This window comes from Dryas octopetala, chromosome 2 (assembly GCF_963921425.1).
Source record: "Dryas octopetala chromosome 2, drDryOcto1.1, whole genome shotgun sequence".
Taxonomy (NCBI): Eukaryota; Viridiplantae; Streptophyta; class Magnoliopsida; order Rosales; family Rosaceae; genus Dryas; species Dryas octopetala.
In genome coordinates, this window is record NC_141367.1 from 18,706,148 (window position 1) to 18,719,803 (window position 13,656).

At 35.5% G+C, this 13,656-nt stretch overlaps 1 protein-coding gene across 1 annotated transcript; it reads right to left on the reverse strand.

Moving 5' to 3' along the window:
• Positions 1 to 574: 574 nt before the first annotated feature.
• LOC147293711 (putative triglyceride lipase) lies at positions 575 to 13,273 on the reverse strand. Its single transcript, XM_086232297.1, has 18 exons — positions 12,776 to 13,273; positions 12,042 to 12,100; positions 11,717 to 11,798; positions 11,493 to 11,560; positions 10,054 to 10,123; positions 9,183 to 9,264; positions 8,869 to 8,933; positions 7,036 to 8,064; positions 6,810 to 6,872; positions 6,681 to 6,727; positions 5,320 to 5,365; positions 5,149 to 5,228; positions 4,176 to 4,289; positions 3,694 to 3,775; positions 3,064 to 3,189; positions 2,268 to 2,348; positions 1,096 to 1,221; positions 575 to 858 (listed from the first exon to the last, which is right to left on the reverse strand). The coding sequence occupies exons 1-18, from the start codon at positions 13,091 to 13,093 to the stop codon at positions 787 to 789; spliced, it is 2,610 nt and encodes an 869-aa protein (XP_086088423.1). The 5' UTR covers positions 13,094 to 13,273; the 3' UTR covers positions 575 to 786.
• Between the last annotated feature and the right edge of the window lie 383 nt (positions 13,274 to 13,656).

The following is a 13,656-nucleotide window of genomic DNA, read 5'->3' on the forward strand; positions in this document are numbered from 1 at the left end:
TCTGTGTCTCCCTTTCCTCTCTCTTTAAACATAGCTCATCCTAGTTTTTTCTTCTTTTCTTTTTTAACAAGGGAGTGCACATATACTTGTATGTACACCACCATACCACCATTCTTGGTTTGACACTGCAATACCAACTTAATTTGCGTGTAACTTAAGTCCACCATCTTTGACATGTTAACAATCTCCACATTCTTCAGGCCGAAAAAACAGTGTCCACATTCCAGTAAGTAACTTAAAAGCATGCTCCATAGTCTGCAAGCATGAACTGGATTGACACCAAGTTGTGAGATGGAAGGAAAACGCTACTGCGTAAAGAATAAAACTATTTGTACTGTCTAAATTGATCACTTGTGTGGAACTTACATATATGAATCACGAGAAGGACTTACCTGCAACCTGGTTTTACCAGGTGTTATCCCCTCTCCCCCCTTCTCTCTCTTTCTTTCTCTCTTTCTCTCTCCTGTGTGATACCACCTATCCCCTAACACGGGGATAGGTAAGTTATTCTCACATGTGATATTGTTTGTGAAAATAGACATGTGATATTTGAACAAAGCTACACAAACTTAAAGAGTTACAAATGGCTGTTGGCTCATGTTATTCCATTTATAAAAAGCCTGTACCCAATGTACAATTTGGAGAAATTCATGGCACCTGAGAGGCTGAGACACCTGACTAATGGTGGTCTGTTGCAGGCACAATGCCTGAAAAAATGGGTAATTACAATTTACAAATACATTCAAAGACATGTATAAGTTCCATACCGCCCATTAGACGCCAGCCTCATCTGATTGTTTTGTTATCTTGTTCATTGGACAGCGGCCTTGCTGCAGCTTGGTAATTCGATCTCACATTCTGGGTAGACGAAAAATGAAGATAACAACCAACAATAAGACTAACAGATATTACAAGTTACAAGAAATAGCTATTTACAATTTACAACTCATAGCAGTATGCATTGCAATTGGAATCGTCCCCAATCGTATCATATACCAATAAAAACCACCAAACTATGGAAAATTAACATATAGTGTGTATAGTGGCCAAAAAAAAAAACATATAGTATGTATAAACTCAACCAGGTGAATGTACCTCTAGCAATGTAATGTAGTAAAAATCCTCCATATGCTGCATAACTGCAGTCCCATCTCTGATTGAACGGAATATATTTATTTCAGTCTGTAATATTTTCTCGATAAGCTCCTTCTCACCCTTCATCTGTAGAAATCAAACTTAGTCAAACTTTTGATAAAAAAAAAAAAAAAAAAAGTCAGAAAAGCTTCGTCTATATAACAACTCATTAAAAATGCATTTTGAGCGGTGTGAAGATTTTTTAAGAATATACACAGAATGGGTCAGGCCTTCAAAATACATCTTGATACCAAATTGAATCCTACTTTACCTTGATTCAGCCTCCATGGTGGTCACACTTCATTTGCTAGACGTCTAAATACAAATTCTGATGCAGAATAAGTTACAAGACTCGCACATTATGACATTACCAAAAACTCAATTTGACCATAAATAAGCTCATAATCCGTATGAGTAAGGCTATTAATACAATGGTTTTTCTGATTGTGATAGAGTTTGCTGGTTTACCATTATCTCTAAAGCTTAATCTATTCGGACGTGGGCCAACAAATGTTTTATTTCTAACATTTTCAATGGATGGAATTTAACATATATTGGGAGGATGCAATTGTAAGGATTTGAACTCATATCTCCTACTCAGGTACCGTGATAAATTTTGTTCCTTTACCACTATTCCCAAAGCTTAAGCTGAGTCAACAATTGTCTTATAATTCTAAGATTATTTAATTGATTTTATCTGGGACAAGAAATTACTAGATGCAATTGGAGTGCTACCCACATCATGAACATAATGAAGGTACCAAGCCCAGTTCATTTTAATTTCTTGGGACTTTATGAAAGATTCTTTTTGCTCTGTTTTGCTAATAGTAAGTGAGACATAGCTTCAGTTTTCTATTCTGCGTCAGTGCATGCAACATTGGTTACATCCCAAGACATAAATGATACATTAAATGAAAAACGCTTCAGAACTGATGGGACTTCGGCTGGAAATATGCTCTGTAATCTCTCCCTCTCTCTCTCTCTCTCTCTCTCTCTCTCTCTCTCTCTCTCTCTCTCTCTCTATATATATATATCTAAATATTGGATTCATTGATGACCATATGAATGTGATGTTAAATATCCATAAGCAAACATACTACCAAAAGAAAAAGATTAAATGAGGAGAAACGTACAAATTCACTGACAAGTACATCTGGTGTGCACTCCCCAATCACATCAGCTTGGTAACCATCTTCAGAAAGCTCCATATTTTCCTGGATAGAAGGTACTGCATTCATTATCTCAGCTTTAAGCAAAAACATACTAAATTTTAAATCATTCTTTGTATTTATTCTACTAGCATTTCAATTTGTTATAAATCATATAAATCAAACTTTTTCCAGCTCTGCATCTGAAGAATTGAGCCAACAAGGGTCATATAATTCTTCGGAGTTTCAGATCCTGAAATATGGGCTACAAAAGAGAAGGATATTTTACTATGGAAAAAGCTAATAACCCTGAAATTAGGTACCTCAATTGGCACAAACTTGTTACTCTACATTTACTGGGGGGAGAATTATGGGCTAACAGAAGAAGAAGATGAAGAAGAAGAGTGCTTTTTAACCATAAAAAAGCACCCCAAAAGAATTTTTAACAGCTTTCGAAGCAAGCATTAAATCACAGGGAGCCTTACATTTCAAGTAAAGAAAGACATATTCAGCCATTCTAAAAAGTGAAATTTATGTATCTATTGTAGCAACAAGGTTCTAGGGGATGATATCAATTATCTCGGAAATAATTAGGGCCGCTACTGACAATCTAATTATAGATCTTGTAAGGAGACCAATTACTCTGTCCATAAAAATAATTTTAAATAGCATATTGATATGCCACATGCATCTATTTGGAAGTCATAAAGCCTGGAGTAGGTTTCATGCGTTCTGAAATTTAAAAAGAGAATTGATCTAGATAAGAAAATGAATGACCTACCATGGCATTTCTTACGTCTCCCGTTGCTAGATAAATTGGTTGAGCTACATGGCAGTAACCCATCAAGCGGGGGACTGTTGGTATAATGTCTCTGTGGTTTACAACTCTCCAGCTATCTTTGACTTTCTGCAAAGGTAAGATTTGCATGTTGCAAAAAATTTCACCAAATAGACATGTAGCATCCAACAAATACACTTTCACATATTTAATTATTATTTTAATTCATGAGGCAAATTAAAGTAAGATTTGAATATAACAGTGGATCTGACTCCATGATACCTGTAAATTTCAGTCCAAAGAGTTCTATATGACACTGTTGTAAAATATTTAGATAGAAAGAGTGAACAAGTGAGAGTTCTGCACTACTTCTGCCTAATAAAAATAATTTCCTTTATTTTAATTTGAAATTATTTTCTGCAAGGTCTAACAAGATTAGCAGCTACACCACAAATTAGCTTGTTGTATTAGGTCATCTATAAAAAGATGAGTTTTTCCAACCAGAGGTGACTGCAGAAGAAATGAATGGAGCCATAGAAAATAAAGATGAGATGGTAATTACCAAACGCTTCAATGATGAATTAAAAGCAGCATGATGGGAAACAACTAGAAGATCACAAATACAATTCTTACCTCATTATAAACTTCAGCAAATCTTTTGTTACCAACCCTAGGAGATCCAAAGTTATACATGGTCACAGAAATCACTCCATGCCTAATACACAGAGAAACAGAAGATTAGATCTATAAGAATTTACCAACTTTCAAAGAATTTGATATTACGATATTGTATAACCCAAAATTAACTCGTAAGCTTAATTCTGTTTTCTAGTTTGCTTTTCTTTGCAACTTTTAGGTATGTTTACTGTATTTCCATTAAATGGAATGAGTATATGACAATGAATATATCTTGTGTACCCAATTTTCCAATCATGAGGAAAATATCAAAACAATAATACTACATGGTTTACCCTTTCTGCAAAATCTTTCAATGCAAAACTTCTCAAAAGGATAACTCATAGGCAAATAATTTTTAAATCTTTCAATCACATCCACATTTATTATAATCTGATCAAAGGAATAATAACTTCCTTAAATAGAATAAAAGAACTCACTTTGCTAATTGACTTGATGAAAGTTCAAGAGCTAGGAGGGTTGCTAATGCACCACCTAGACTATGACCAGTTACATAAACATGCCATTTGTGCAGCGGCTCAGCAAGATCATCACTGCAACAGAGAAACATCTAACTTTTGATTTGACAATGGAACAATCACATTTCATGATGTAAATGCAATATGCATTACTAAAAGATTAATCTAATATATCACAATTCCCTGGCCATGCCAAAGGATTGCTCCTTTAGGCCCAAAGAGTACTAGAGCTAATTGTATGCTTACACACCTTTTCGAAAGTAGAAGAAGGAAAATAGCAAAAGTTGTACCAATATAATGTAACTATTCGCAATGTTATCCATTTGTAATGAAACGGTTACATATTTATATAAATACTAAGATTATATTAATATTGTTTGTGATTTTGAAACATATCAACTGAAATATTGTCAAATTCTCTAAGGAATACAACTAATAGATGTAGGACTACCAATAATAACAAATAACTGGAAGAAGATCAAACAGACAATTGAACTTAGGTCTTATTTGATGAGACATAATTCTGAATATCAACTGTTAGGAAATGTGTTGACTTCTATGATATTATCAACTAATCAAATGCAAATTTTCAACTGGTAGCATAAGCTGTTAAAAACGAAGTGAGTTCTCATACTTTGCCAATGTGAACTGGAACATAAAGTAGATGGAGAAACCCATACTTTTAAAATCACAAGGAGTAAATCGATATCGGAATTAATAGATAATTAGCATCTAAAATCTAAAGGTCCCAAGATTTTAGTGCTTATATATCAAGGATACAAGTTATGTAAGTGAATCACATGCCTAAAGTATTTAAGTGAAGCAAACTACTCCTGCAAGATTCTGTTAGATATCAATTGTTATATACGAAATTTAGACACCAGTTACACACTCAGACATAAGATAAATAAATCTAAGCAAAAGCAAAACTTACATATAGCTGATTGCCAATTTAATGAGTGAAATGATCCTTGTCCTGACAGAATCATATGCACTTAAGAAACCACTATGAACCTGAAATAATTTAGTCACCATCAGTAATATAAAAGTAGAGATTGGATTTTGTCAATAATCTGTTCATGTCATACATGAATGATTTGCTTACTTGAACTTCTTGCTTGAAGTCTCCACCTATCCTTTCAGGATTTAGCCTAAAAAAGGTACAAAAATCAACATCTGTAAGAAAATATAATGCTTAATTTGGTGGACACATCTAAAATTGGGAAATATTAACCAGGATAAATCAATCAACAACTAATGAGAAACCTAGTGCATATGAAATATTTAAAATCTGGACCATTTGGCGACCCAGAAAAAGTGACTGGGTCACGGGTAACCAGTCTGACTGCATTGAACCTTGATCCATTGTGATGTCATGTTATAAATGCTTAGCTATTTGTTAATCAAGATTGTTTTAAAGTTATTAATTTAGTGGTTCTATAAAATATACGTCACTAGCTTAACAGAATAGTATTGTTAGCCCAACTAGCCATTGTCCACTAACCTTACAAAGTGTAGTTGCATCCAAGAGATAACTTTCAAACCATACCTTTTATCTTAGAAAATAAACACAACCAGTTGAAGGGTTTGCCGGGCAAACTTGTAAGTCGAATGGTCCGAGTGTGTTAAACATAAAAACAGTACTAATCTGGATAGGAAACCAGACTAGTCAATATATAGAGGTGGAGGAGTTCACGTCTTTATTGTCTAGTCTCCATGATATTGTGTTGGTCCCGCAAAAGGAAGATAGGAGAATTTGGAACTTGGAGGCTGCAGGAGTTTTTTCGTGTAAATCCTTTGTAAGGGTATTAATGGATAATCCTTCTCTTTCTCATTTTCCTCCCTCTCATGTAATCTGGAAGGCTAAAGTAGCTTCTAAGGTACAGGTTTTAGCCTGGATTTTTTTCTCATGGAAGGCTGAACACCTGTGATATGGTTCAGCGCAGAAGACCTTCTTGTTTATCACCTCACTGGTGCGTGATGTGCAGAAGAGAGGCGGAGAGTTTGGAACACCAAATGGTGCAGTGCCCAGTTATCTTTATGGCAGAGGCTGTTTAGGGAAGGTGGGTTGAGGTGGGAGTCTCCTGTTTCTTGTTCCGCCTTGCTGTCAGAGTTTTAAGTTTTTTGAAGGGAAGAAGAGGGGAGTGTTGGGGAGATGTGCGGTGATGGCTATTTTGTGGGTAATTTGGATGGAGAGGAATAAAAGGGTCTTTGATAATGCTATGGGGGAAACGGTGGATAATCTGTGGGAGAGAGTCCGGTTTTGGGCTTCTTTATGGGCATTGGTCACTCCACTTTTTCGGGATTATTCTTTTTTGTAATTTTGTCTAATTGGGGGGTGTTGTTAAAATGATGCATACATGCATTATGACTTAAATGAAAATTAGGAAGAAAGATTACAAATTATCAATGCCAACCACATAAAGTCATAAACAAGTTATGACTTGATAAGTAAATGAATATTACCCAGCAGGAACTAGCATTAAATCCGTTACCAAGTCCTTCCATTTTGTCTGCAAAAGTGAGAGTAAAGGCATTTTGAACCAAAAGATATAGACCCACACTCCATTTTAGAAAAAACAATATATAACCTACTTGTTCCGTTCCCCTGAAAGCGATAACTAATCTTCTCCCTGCAGAATCACGCCAAATTGCCACCTGCAGCTTCCTAGAATTTAGTCATCCACAGTATAATTCTCACAACTAATTGACAGCCTTTCACCACACATACGTTTTTATGAATCTTCAGAATTTGAAGAGCTATAACTAGTTAACAACCGAAAAAAGGTTCCTCAGTCATCTCAAAGGAGAAAAAACTTACCTGTGTGTCTGTTGTTGTATTATCTAAGAAACAAAGTTTCTCAAATTCAGATGTTATAAAACTTGGATGCCCCAGCGAAGTAGCAAGCATCGCCCAAGCCTCAATGGCACTTTCTGCAGTTGAAAAGAGGGCTTTCATCTCTTCAGCTCCCTGTGAACCAGCAAGCTTCTCGGTTGTGGAATATGTCACGACATCATCTTCTACATTACTAGTATCCTCTTCTTTAGTTTCACTCTTTCCTGCAAGATGTGCTTCCTTGTTTGATTGAGAGACTGTTGCAGTTAGAACCATTAATGTTCCTAAAACAGAATCAGTCTGCTTTAATAGATCTCTCGTCGCTTCCTTAATATCTGGAAGTGAAGACTGAACCATGCTAATGGAAAGTGGGCCAGTTGTTTTATCATTATCAACATCTAAGCCTTCTGGAGTTGCAAGCCCTGATTCAACATAAGTTGCTTCCGCCATCTTCTGTGACTGCAAACCAACTCTGTTTAATAAATCAAACCCATCCCACTTTAATTTCTCTGGAATTGGGAGACCGAATTTCTCAACAACATTTCGATTGATTTCATTGGCAAAGTTCTTCCAAAAATGCTTATCTGATTGCATTCCCTCACCAAATTGTTTCTCCAGTTCAGGGGCACGTCCATTCTCAACAGCACCATCATCTGTGTTGGACTCCTCTAAACTGCTCACTTCGTTGCAGCCTGTATTATTTAAAGAACCTTCTGCTATACCCTTCTGGGATGGCATGTCTGACACAACAGCAGAATTATCAGATTTCCCAGAGCCTTCTGTGTCATTCTCATCATTACTTGAAATCAGATTCTTCCAAAGGTACGCATTATTGAATGTCTTTAACTGCCCAAAAGCATATTCCACAAATTGACGTGCTTGCACAGTCTCAGAGCCAACAAACATTTTCAGACCAGGCTCAAAACCATTTTTCCGGAGAAAATCAGAAATAAAGGGGACCCTGCTCCACCACATTTTTCCCTCGTCAATTTCATCAAAAGTTTTATACTTGACCTGAAAGCTCAACAGTAACAATTATAACTTAATAGAACAGCAAACCAAAAGAGAAAATCATTGTGAAAATGTAAAATCTTGCAGGGCCCACAAAGGCCATCAAAGCAAATATGTAAAACTTAAATGTTTAAAATTTATAATAGCATGAAAGTATTAGTGGTTGAAACTTGAAAAAACAAAATCTTCATATGAAAGAAGTTCCCAATTGAACCAAACATAAATAGTTTACAATAAGTTTCATTACAAAAAGAGAAGTATTAGCAGTATAAGAACCATGCATAACAGAAGAAGAAAGGAATATTAAGCATCTTTATAAGTTTCTCATAGAACCCACAACTTACAAGCATCCCTCTGTATGAGGAGAACGTAACACACAAAGCCTACAGTGATTTTATTTTTTCTTTTAAATTTTATCTTTCGTGCTGAAAGGAAAAAAGCTACTCAAGGTTGCAATTCCTGAGAGTCAAAAGGGAGATTAGAAAATGAATAAGGGAAAAGAAAGACCCAAATGAAGACATTTCCTCTCATTCCTTCCCAGAAATCCCAGCACACATCCAAAAATTTTTGGCAAGAAAAAGATTTTGAATGAATGGAACTTTCTCATGGTTTAGGCATATATTGGAATATATCCATATACAACCAGCTATAGTAGGTTTATATATAATATGAAGTAATTGTTTTCATATGCATCAGATCCCAAATGAAAACTACGGTGCATTTTCACAACAGGAAATGTATTGCAACATTTTCTTCTCTCTAGAACCATCCACCTATAAAATAATTTCATTCACCAGGGAAACTTACCTCTAGGTGTACTTTTCCACCACCTCCCATTCCTTCCAATTCCACCAGTTCTTCATGCAAATTTCCTAGAAAAGTACATGTATGGTATTTGATCATTTTGGAAAGAAAAATTTTACAGCCTCACTCCAGACTTGATCTGCTCAACATTAGTAATTCTATTTCTTACGGCTGATCCTGCAACCATGACTTTAAGTAGAACAAACACCCTAAACTAGTACTATAACAAACATATAAAACCAACCCACTTCAACAATCTGGCAAGAACCATCATTTCAAAACATGCACGCAATGCAAATGATTGACTTGATTTTTACCATCACAGAGGCATTCCAGACTGATGCTTGCATTCCCCATGCGTTTATGTGGAGCCACAAGATTTGCATCCCAAGCTGCAACCTACAACTTGATCCCAGATATTAGAAAATTAGTAGCTGTGATGCAACTAAATAACAACACCAAAATAATTGGCTTTGAATACATCATTTTACAACATTAGAAGTTGACACCTCTTCCCTCTGAAATTATTCTTTAGGTAATACAGCATCAATATCATTATCACAAAAGCAACAACAGCAATGAACAACAATGACAATGATGAATGCAGATAACTTATCGTAACCTATGGCTCTGTATAGGCTGAAAAGGCAGAAAGCAAGAAATACCCAATTAATTTTGCAGAAGGCTTTTTCTCATATTGTTGATCATGATGATACCTAAAAAAGGGTCATACGATAACAGGTCTGCATTCCCAGTAACAGAAAACTTTCAAGAAAAGGATATGATTGACAGCTTAAAAAGAAAGCTAAAATGCTGAGAATCTGGTGTAGGTCCCTTTGGAAAGAGTTTGTGCTTTAGGAATAATTAGTTAAACAATTCCATGGAATTTGTAGTTTGTAGTTAACTGGCCATAGAAAGAGGAGATCTCCATTGAGCACAAACAGGTCGTCTAGGAAAAGATAGATTATTTCTCATCACACAAAGAGAGGTGAAGATGCCACTATGCCTTGAAGTATGTGTTCGCAGTGACTACAGTCACTTTTTAGCGAGGAGTCTTTTCATAGATTTTTGTTTCTGTAATTTTTTCCTAAAATTTCAAGGCAACAAGCCAAAGAAGAGAAATGAAAAAGCAGGCAAGAGCTTTCTGCATGGGAAATAAAAAAATTACTTAAAAGAATACATGTTGACCTGAAGATTTTTCATTGGAGGCCGCTTGATATTAAAAGTGAAGTCCTCGTTCCATGTTGGCTCTTTTGTCCTGCCACAAATTATATATTTGAAAATAAATCCAACTTATTAGTTGATTAAAGAAAATGTCCCTGACTTTTCTGGATCCACTAAATATGTGAATATGATATGTTTTTTGTCATGCAGAAAACTTGCAATATGATTAAGAAATCTCACATTTCTAAGATTCTATGCTATTTTTCCCATTATAGTGGCAACCACAAACCAAAAAAGTTTCATAAACATCAGCAAAAAAAGACAATTAATAAAATAATTTTGGAACTCTATAATAAGTGGTAGCATAGTCCACAACGCTTGGGTACTTTGAGATGTGCAGTATATAAACACATGGGCACCTTCTTTATAAGCCATTGCAATGATAAGTTCTACTCATGGGTTTAACATGGGATCATAGCTTTGGTTGCAAGAGATATGCAACTCACAAATCATATTTACCAGTTCATATATGATCTAACTACTCATAAACAAGCCCTTAGATACGGACAGAATAATTCTATATAGCACATATATATATATATATGTATGTATAGTTCTTTCGTAAGGTCCTTAAGTAAGGTCATATTTTATCAGCTGTAAGAGCACATATGGACAATTGAGTCACATCTTGCCCACTTTCACCTATTGTGCATTTGAGTCATCCATATTGGAACTAATAGTCGTTAATCTCATTTAAAGACCTTATTTAAGAATCTTAGAAGAGAATGATACTTGGTAAAACCCAAACTTGACAGTTGTAACTATCTAAACCCCTAAAATGCTCTCTCTTGCAATGTACTTAAAATAAAACAAATGATATTTTAATAGTTAAAGCAGTAAAATGCCAAAAAGTAACTTCTCACTCTCTGTAGAAGTTATCAGATGTGGGAGAAATCTCTCACGTACGAACTGCGTGTGAGAATGCTAATATGCAGACACACGCACGCACGCACACACACACAATACACCATATAAAATATAACAGCTCAGAAACAGATCCTTTTTTAAAGACTTCATTAAAATTATATATTTAACACCATTGATCACATTGACACCATGCAGTCAACACAATCAATGGCCAGTAAAGTCCCACGATTCAAAATCCGCATCTATATACTATCTATGTGTATGTGTGTGTATTCAATATGTATATGAAGTCATATTCTCGTATTCAAAAACAGAGAGCCCCTAGCAAGTTGCAAAGAAATGTTGATTAATCACCATAGGAAAGATAAATAGTAAATTTGTCATTTCTAGTGAAACATGAGCATTATATTAAAATCTAAAGCATCAAAAAAGCCTTTAACTAAATTATTGTTGTAAACATGAAAAATTATCATTCTATTTAATCTTTGGAAGGCAATCAATGATTCTAAAATTAATTACATGTGAAAATACCTTACCCCCATTTAATCTTGCTTTTGACAAGTTGACCATCTAATTGCATGACCACATAAGGATCACTTGTTCCCTAAAAGCACATCAAATGTCAAAACAGATCAGCAAAAGCTAAAAGGAAATAAAGAAAGAGGAAAACGTGAAGTATAAGTATACAAGAAGGGGTACACATGATAGTAATTAATCACTGGAATCCTGAATGCACAAAAAGTCGAAAAGGATAACCAACCCATGGATCCATGGCAGGGAAATTGAAACCTTTTTTCAATTTAACAAACAATTGACCATCATAGATCTCACGCACAAATGACCTGCATTCATAAAAAACATTTAGTAATTAGTCATGAACGTTGCAAACTTATCAGCTTATTTGTAATTTTCTTCTAGAAACATGAATCGGGATGAGTTCGATATGAAACACTGCATTCACATTTTAATTTTAATCAAATGCATACAAATAAACATCAAGAGTATCCGATCAGAGTTAGCTTACATCAATATCTACAGCAGATAAAACAATGTATGCTGTAATAGATAAGGAAGTGTTTGCATACTCTGAAAGATACACTGTCTTACAGTCTGCAGCATCAACTTCGCGCTTTCCAACATTATCCTGAACAATCCAACAAAATCAAATGAATTTGAAACTAAAACACTTGAGGTAATCCACCATCAGGTTCCCAATAAAGCTGATGAGATGAAATTTAAACCTTTCATTATTGCAGAAAAAAATCCACTCACTTCTCCAAGTTAATAACTTGTACAAAGCTTTGGTTGAGTAGAAAAACTTATCAATTTCTATCTCTTTCCATTTACTTTTCTATGATTTTTGAGAAACTGAATAGGATAATTATTTCGTTATCTGCGAAACTTCAAGGAAAAGGAAAAGAAAATTAAAGTTATATACTTGTTTTGTTAAATTCTTATACAACTATTGTCCATACTCTCTGTAAGACCCTGAAAATTTGGTCAGTTATACACTTATACTTACATGGTATTTTTGGTCTTAAAAAACACCTCAGCTAAGCCAATGAGCTGAGGTAGGCTCATGTAGTGAAACTTCCCTGTTTTCTTGGTTCCAATTATCTAAAATCCCAGTTCGAAGATTTCACTTTGTTTTTTAAAATAAAAAAATAAGATATTCTCACACTTCATCAGTAACCAAACAAGGCTTCAGGAACCCAATATCAGCTAAGTTAATAACTAAAGTTCTTTCCTTTTCCTCAATTTTCTTAGAAAACAAACAATTCATTATGACCCAAAAAAATTTTGATTAAGAAATATTTACAGGAGGGCTAGAATAGGCCTCGAATGCGAAACCAGCAAGAATCACCGCCAAATTGATATCAAAAGGAGGCCTTTCGCTTCCCTCCTCGGCCGGAACCTTTTCAATCTCAGTACCAGCTTTGCATGAGCAGCAAAATGAGTAGATTTCATCTCTACTCCTCCCATTTTCCTTGAAAGTAAAAACCCTAACTTTCCCGGAAAATGAGGTCGGGAGCCGCCGTGAAAACTTAGGGGTTTGAAGGTTGTGGAGTTTGGGGGAGAGAGAGGAGACGCAGTGGTGTAATTGAAGACGGTAATGGTGGGTTTGCAGAGAAGCCATGGCTGAGTTGCAGCTTTGAACAGAGAAGGTGAGGTAGAGTGGTAGAGTGAGCGTGGTAATGGCAGATGTGTAATTTTGTGGAGAAGGGGGGAGATTTTTGTAGAGGTGGACTAGCTACTGGAGTACGCGTATCGAATTCGTCCATGTAAAAGTGGAGGGGAAGCTTTGAGAAGGAAGTAGGCTTAGCCGTTAGTGTCGTTACGCTTTGACAGTTATGGCGGTCATAATCAATTTTTTTTGCTCTCTAGGTTGGTCTATTTATATTTAAAATAGACCTGTATTATTTTTTAGGTTTGAGTTTACTTAAGAGTGCTGTTATTTGCACACTCTGTTTTTTCTTTTTGCACACCCTTTTGTAAAAAAAAAAAATCAAAACTAAAAAAAAAGGACACACTTACCCCTCACCCAACACACCCTAACTCAATTTTTTCTCTTCTGCACACCCCATCAACAGACAAAAAAAAAATACACACACCCCCTTCATCTCCCTCACCCGACCACACCCACCGGCCACCCACGCAGCACCCACCTCCTCCCTCCCCTCCACCAAGCCCAGCCCCGTC

What these genes read in the sequence shown, in the direction of transcription:
- LOC147293711 (XM_086232297.1), bottom strand. Translation starts at nt 13,093, where the DNA reads ATGGCTTCTCTGCAAACCCACCATTACCGTCTTCAATTACACCACTGC. An exon ending in AGGCCTATTCTAGCCCTCCT is followed by an intron (nt 12,101 to 12,775) that starts GTAAATATTTCT and finishes TGGATTGTTCAG; the next exon opens with GATAATGTTGGAAAGCGCGA. An exon ending in TTGCTGAAGTTTATAATGAG is followed by an intron (nt 3,190 to 3,693) that starts GTAAGAATTGTA and finishes TTACCTTTGCAG; the next exon opens with AAAGTCAAAGATAGCTGGAG.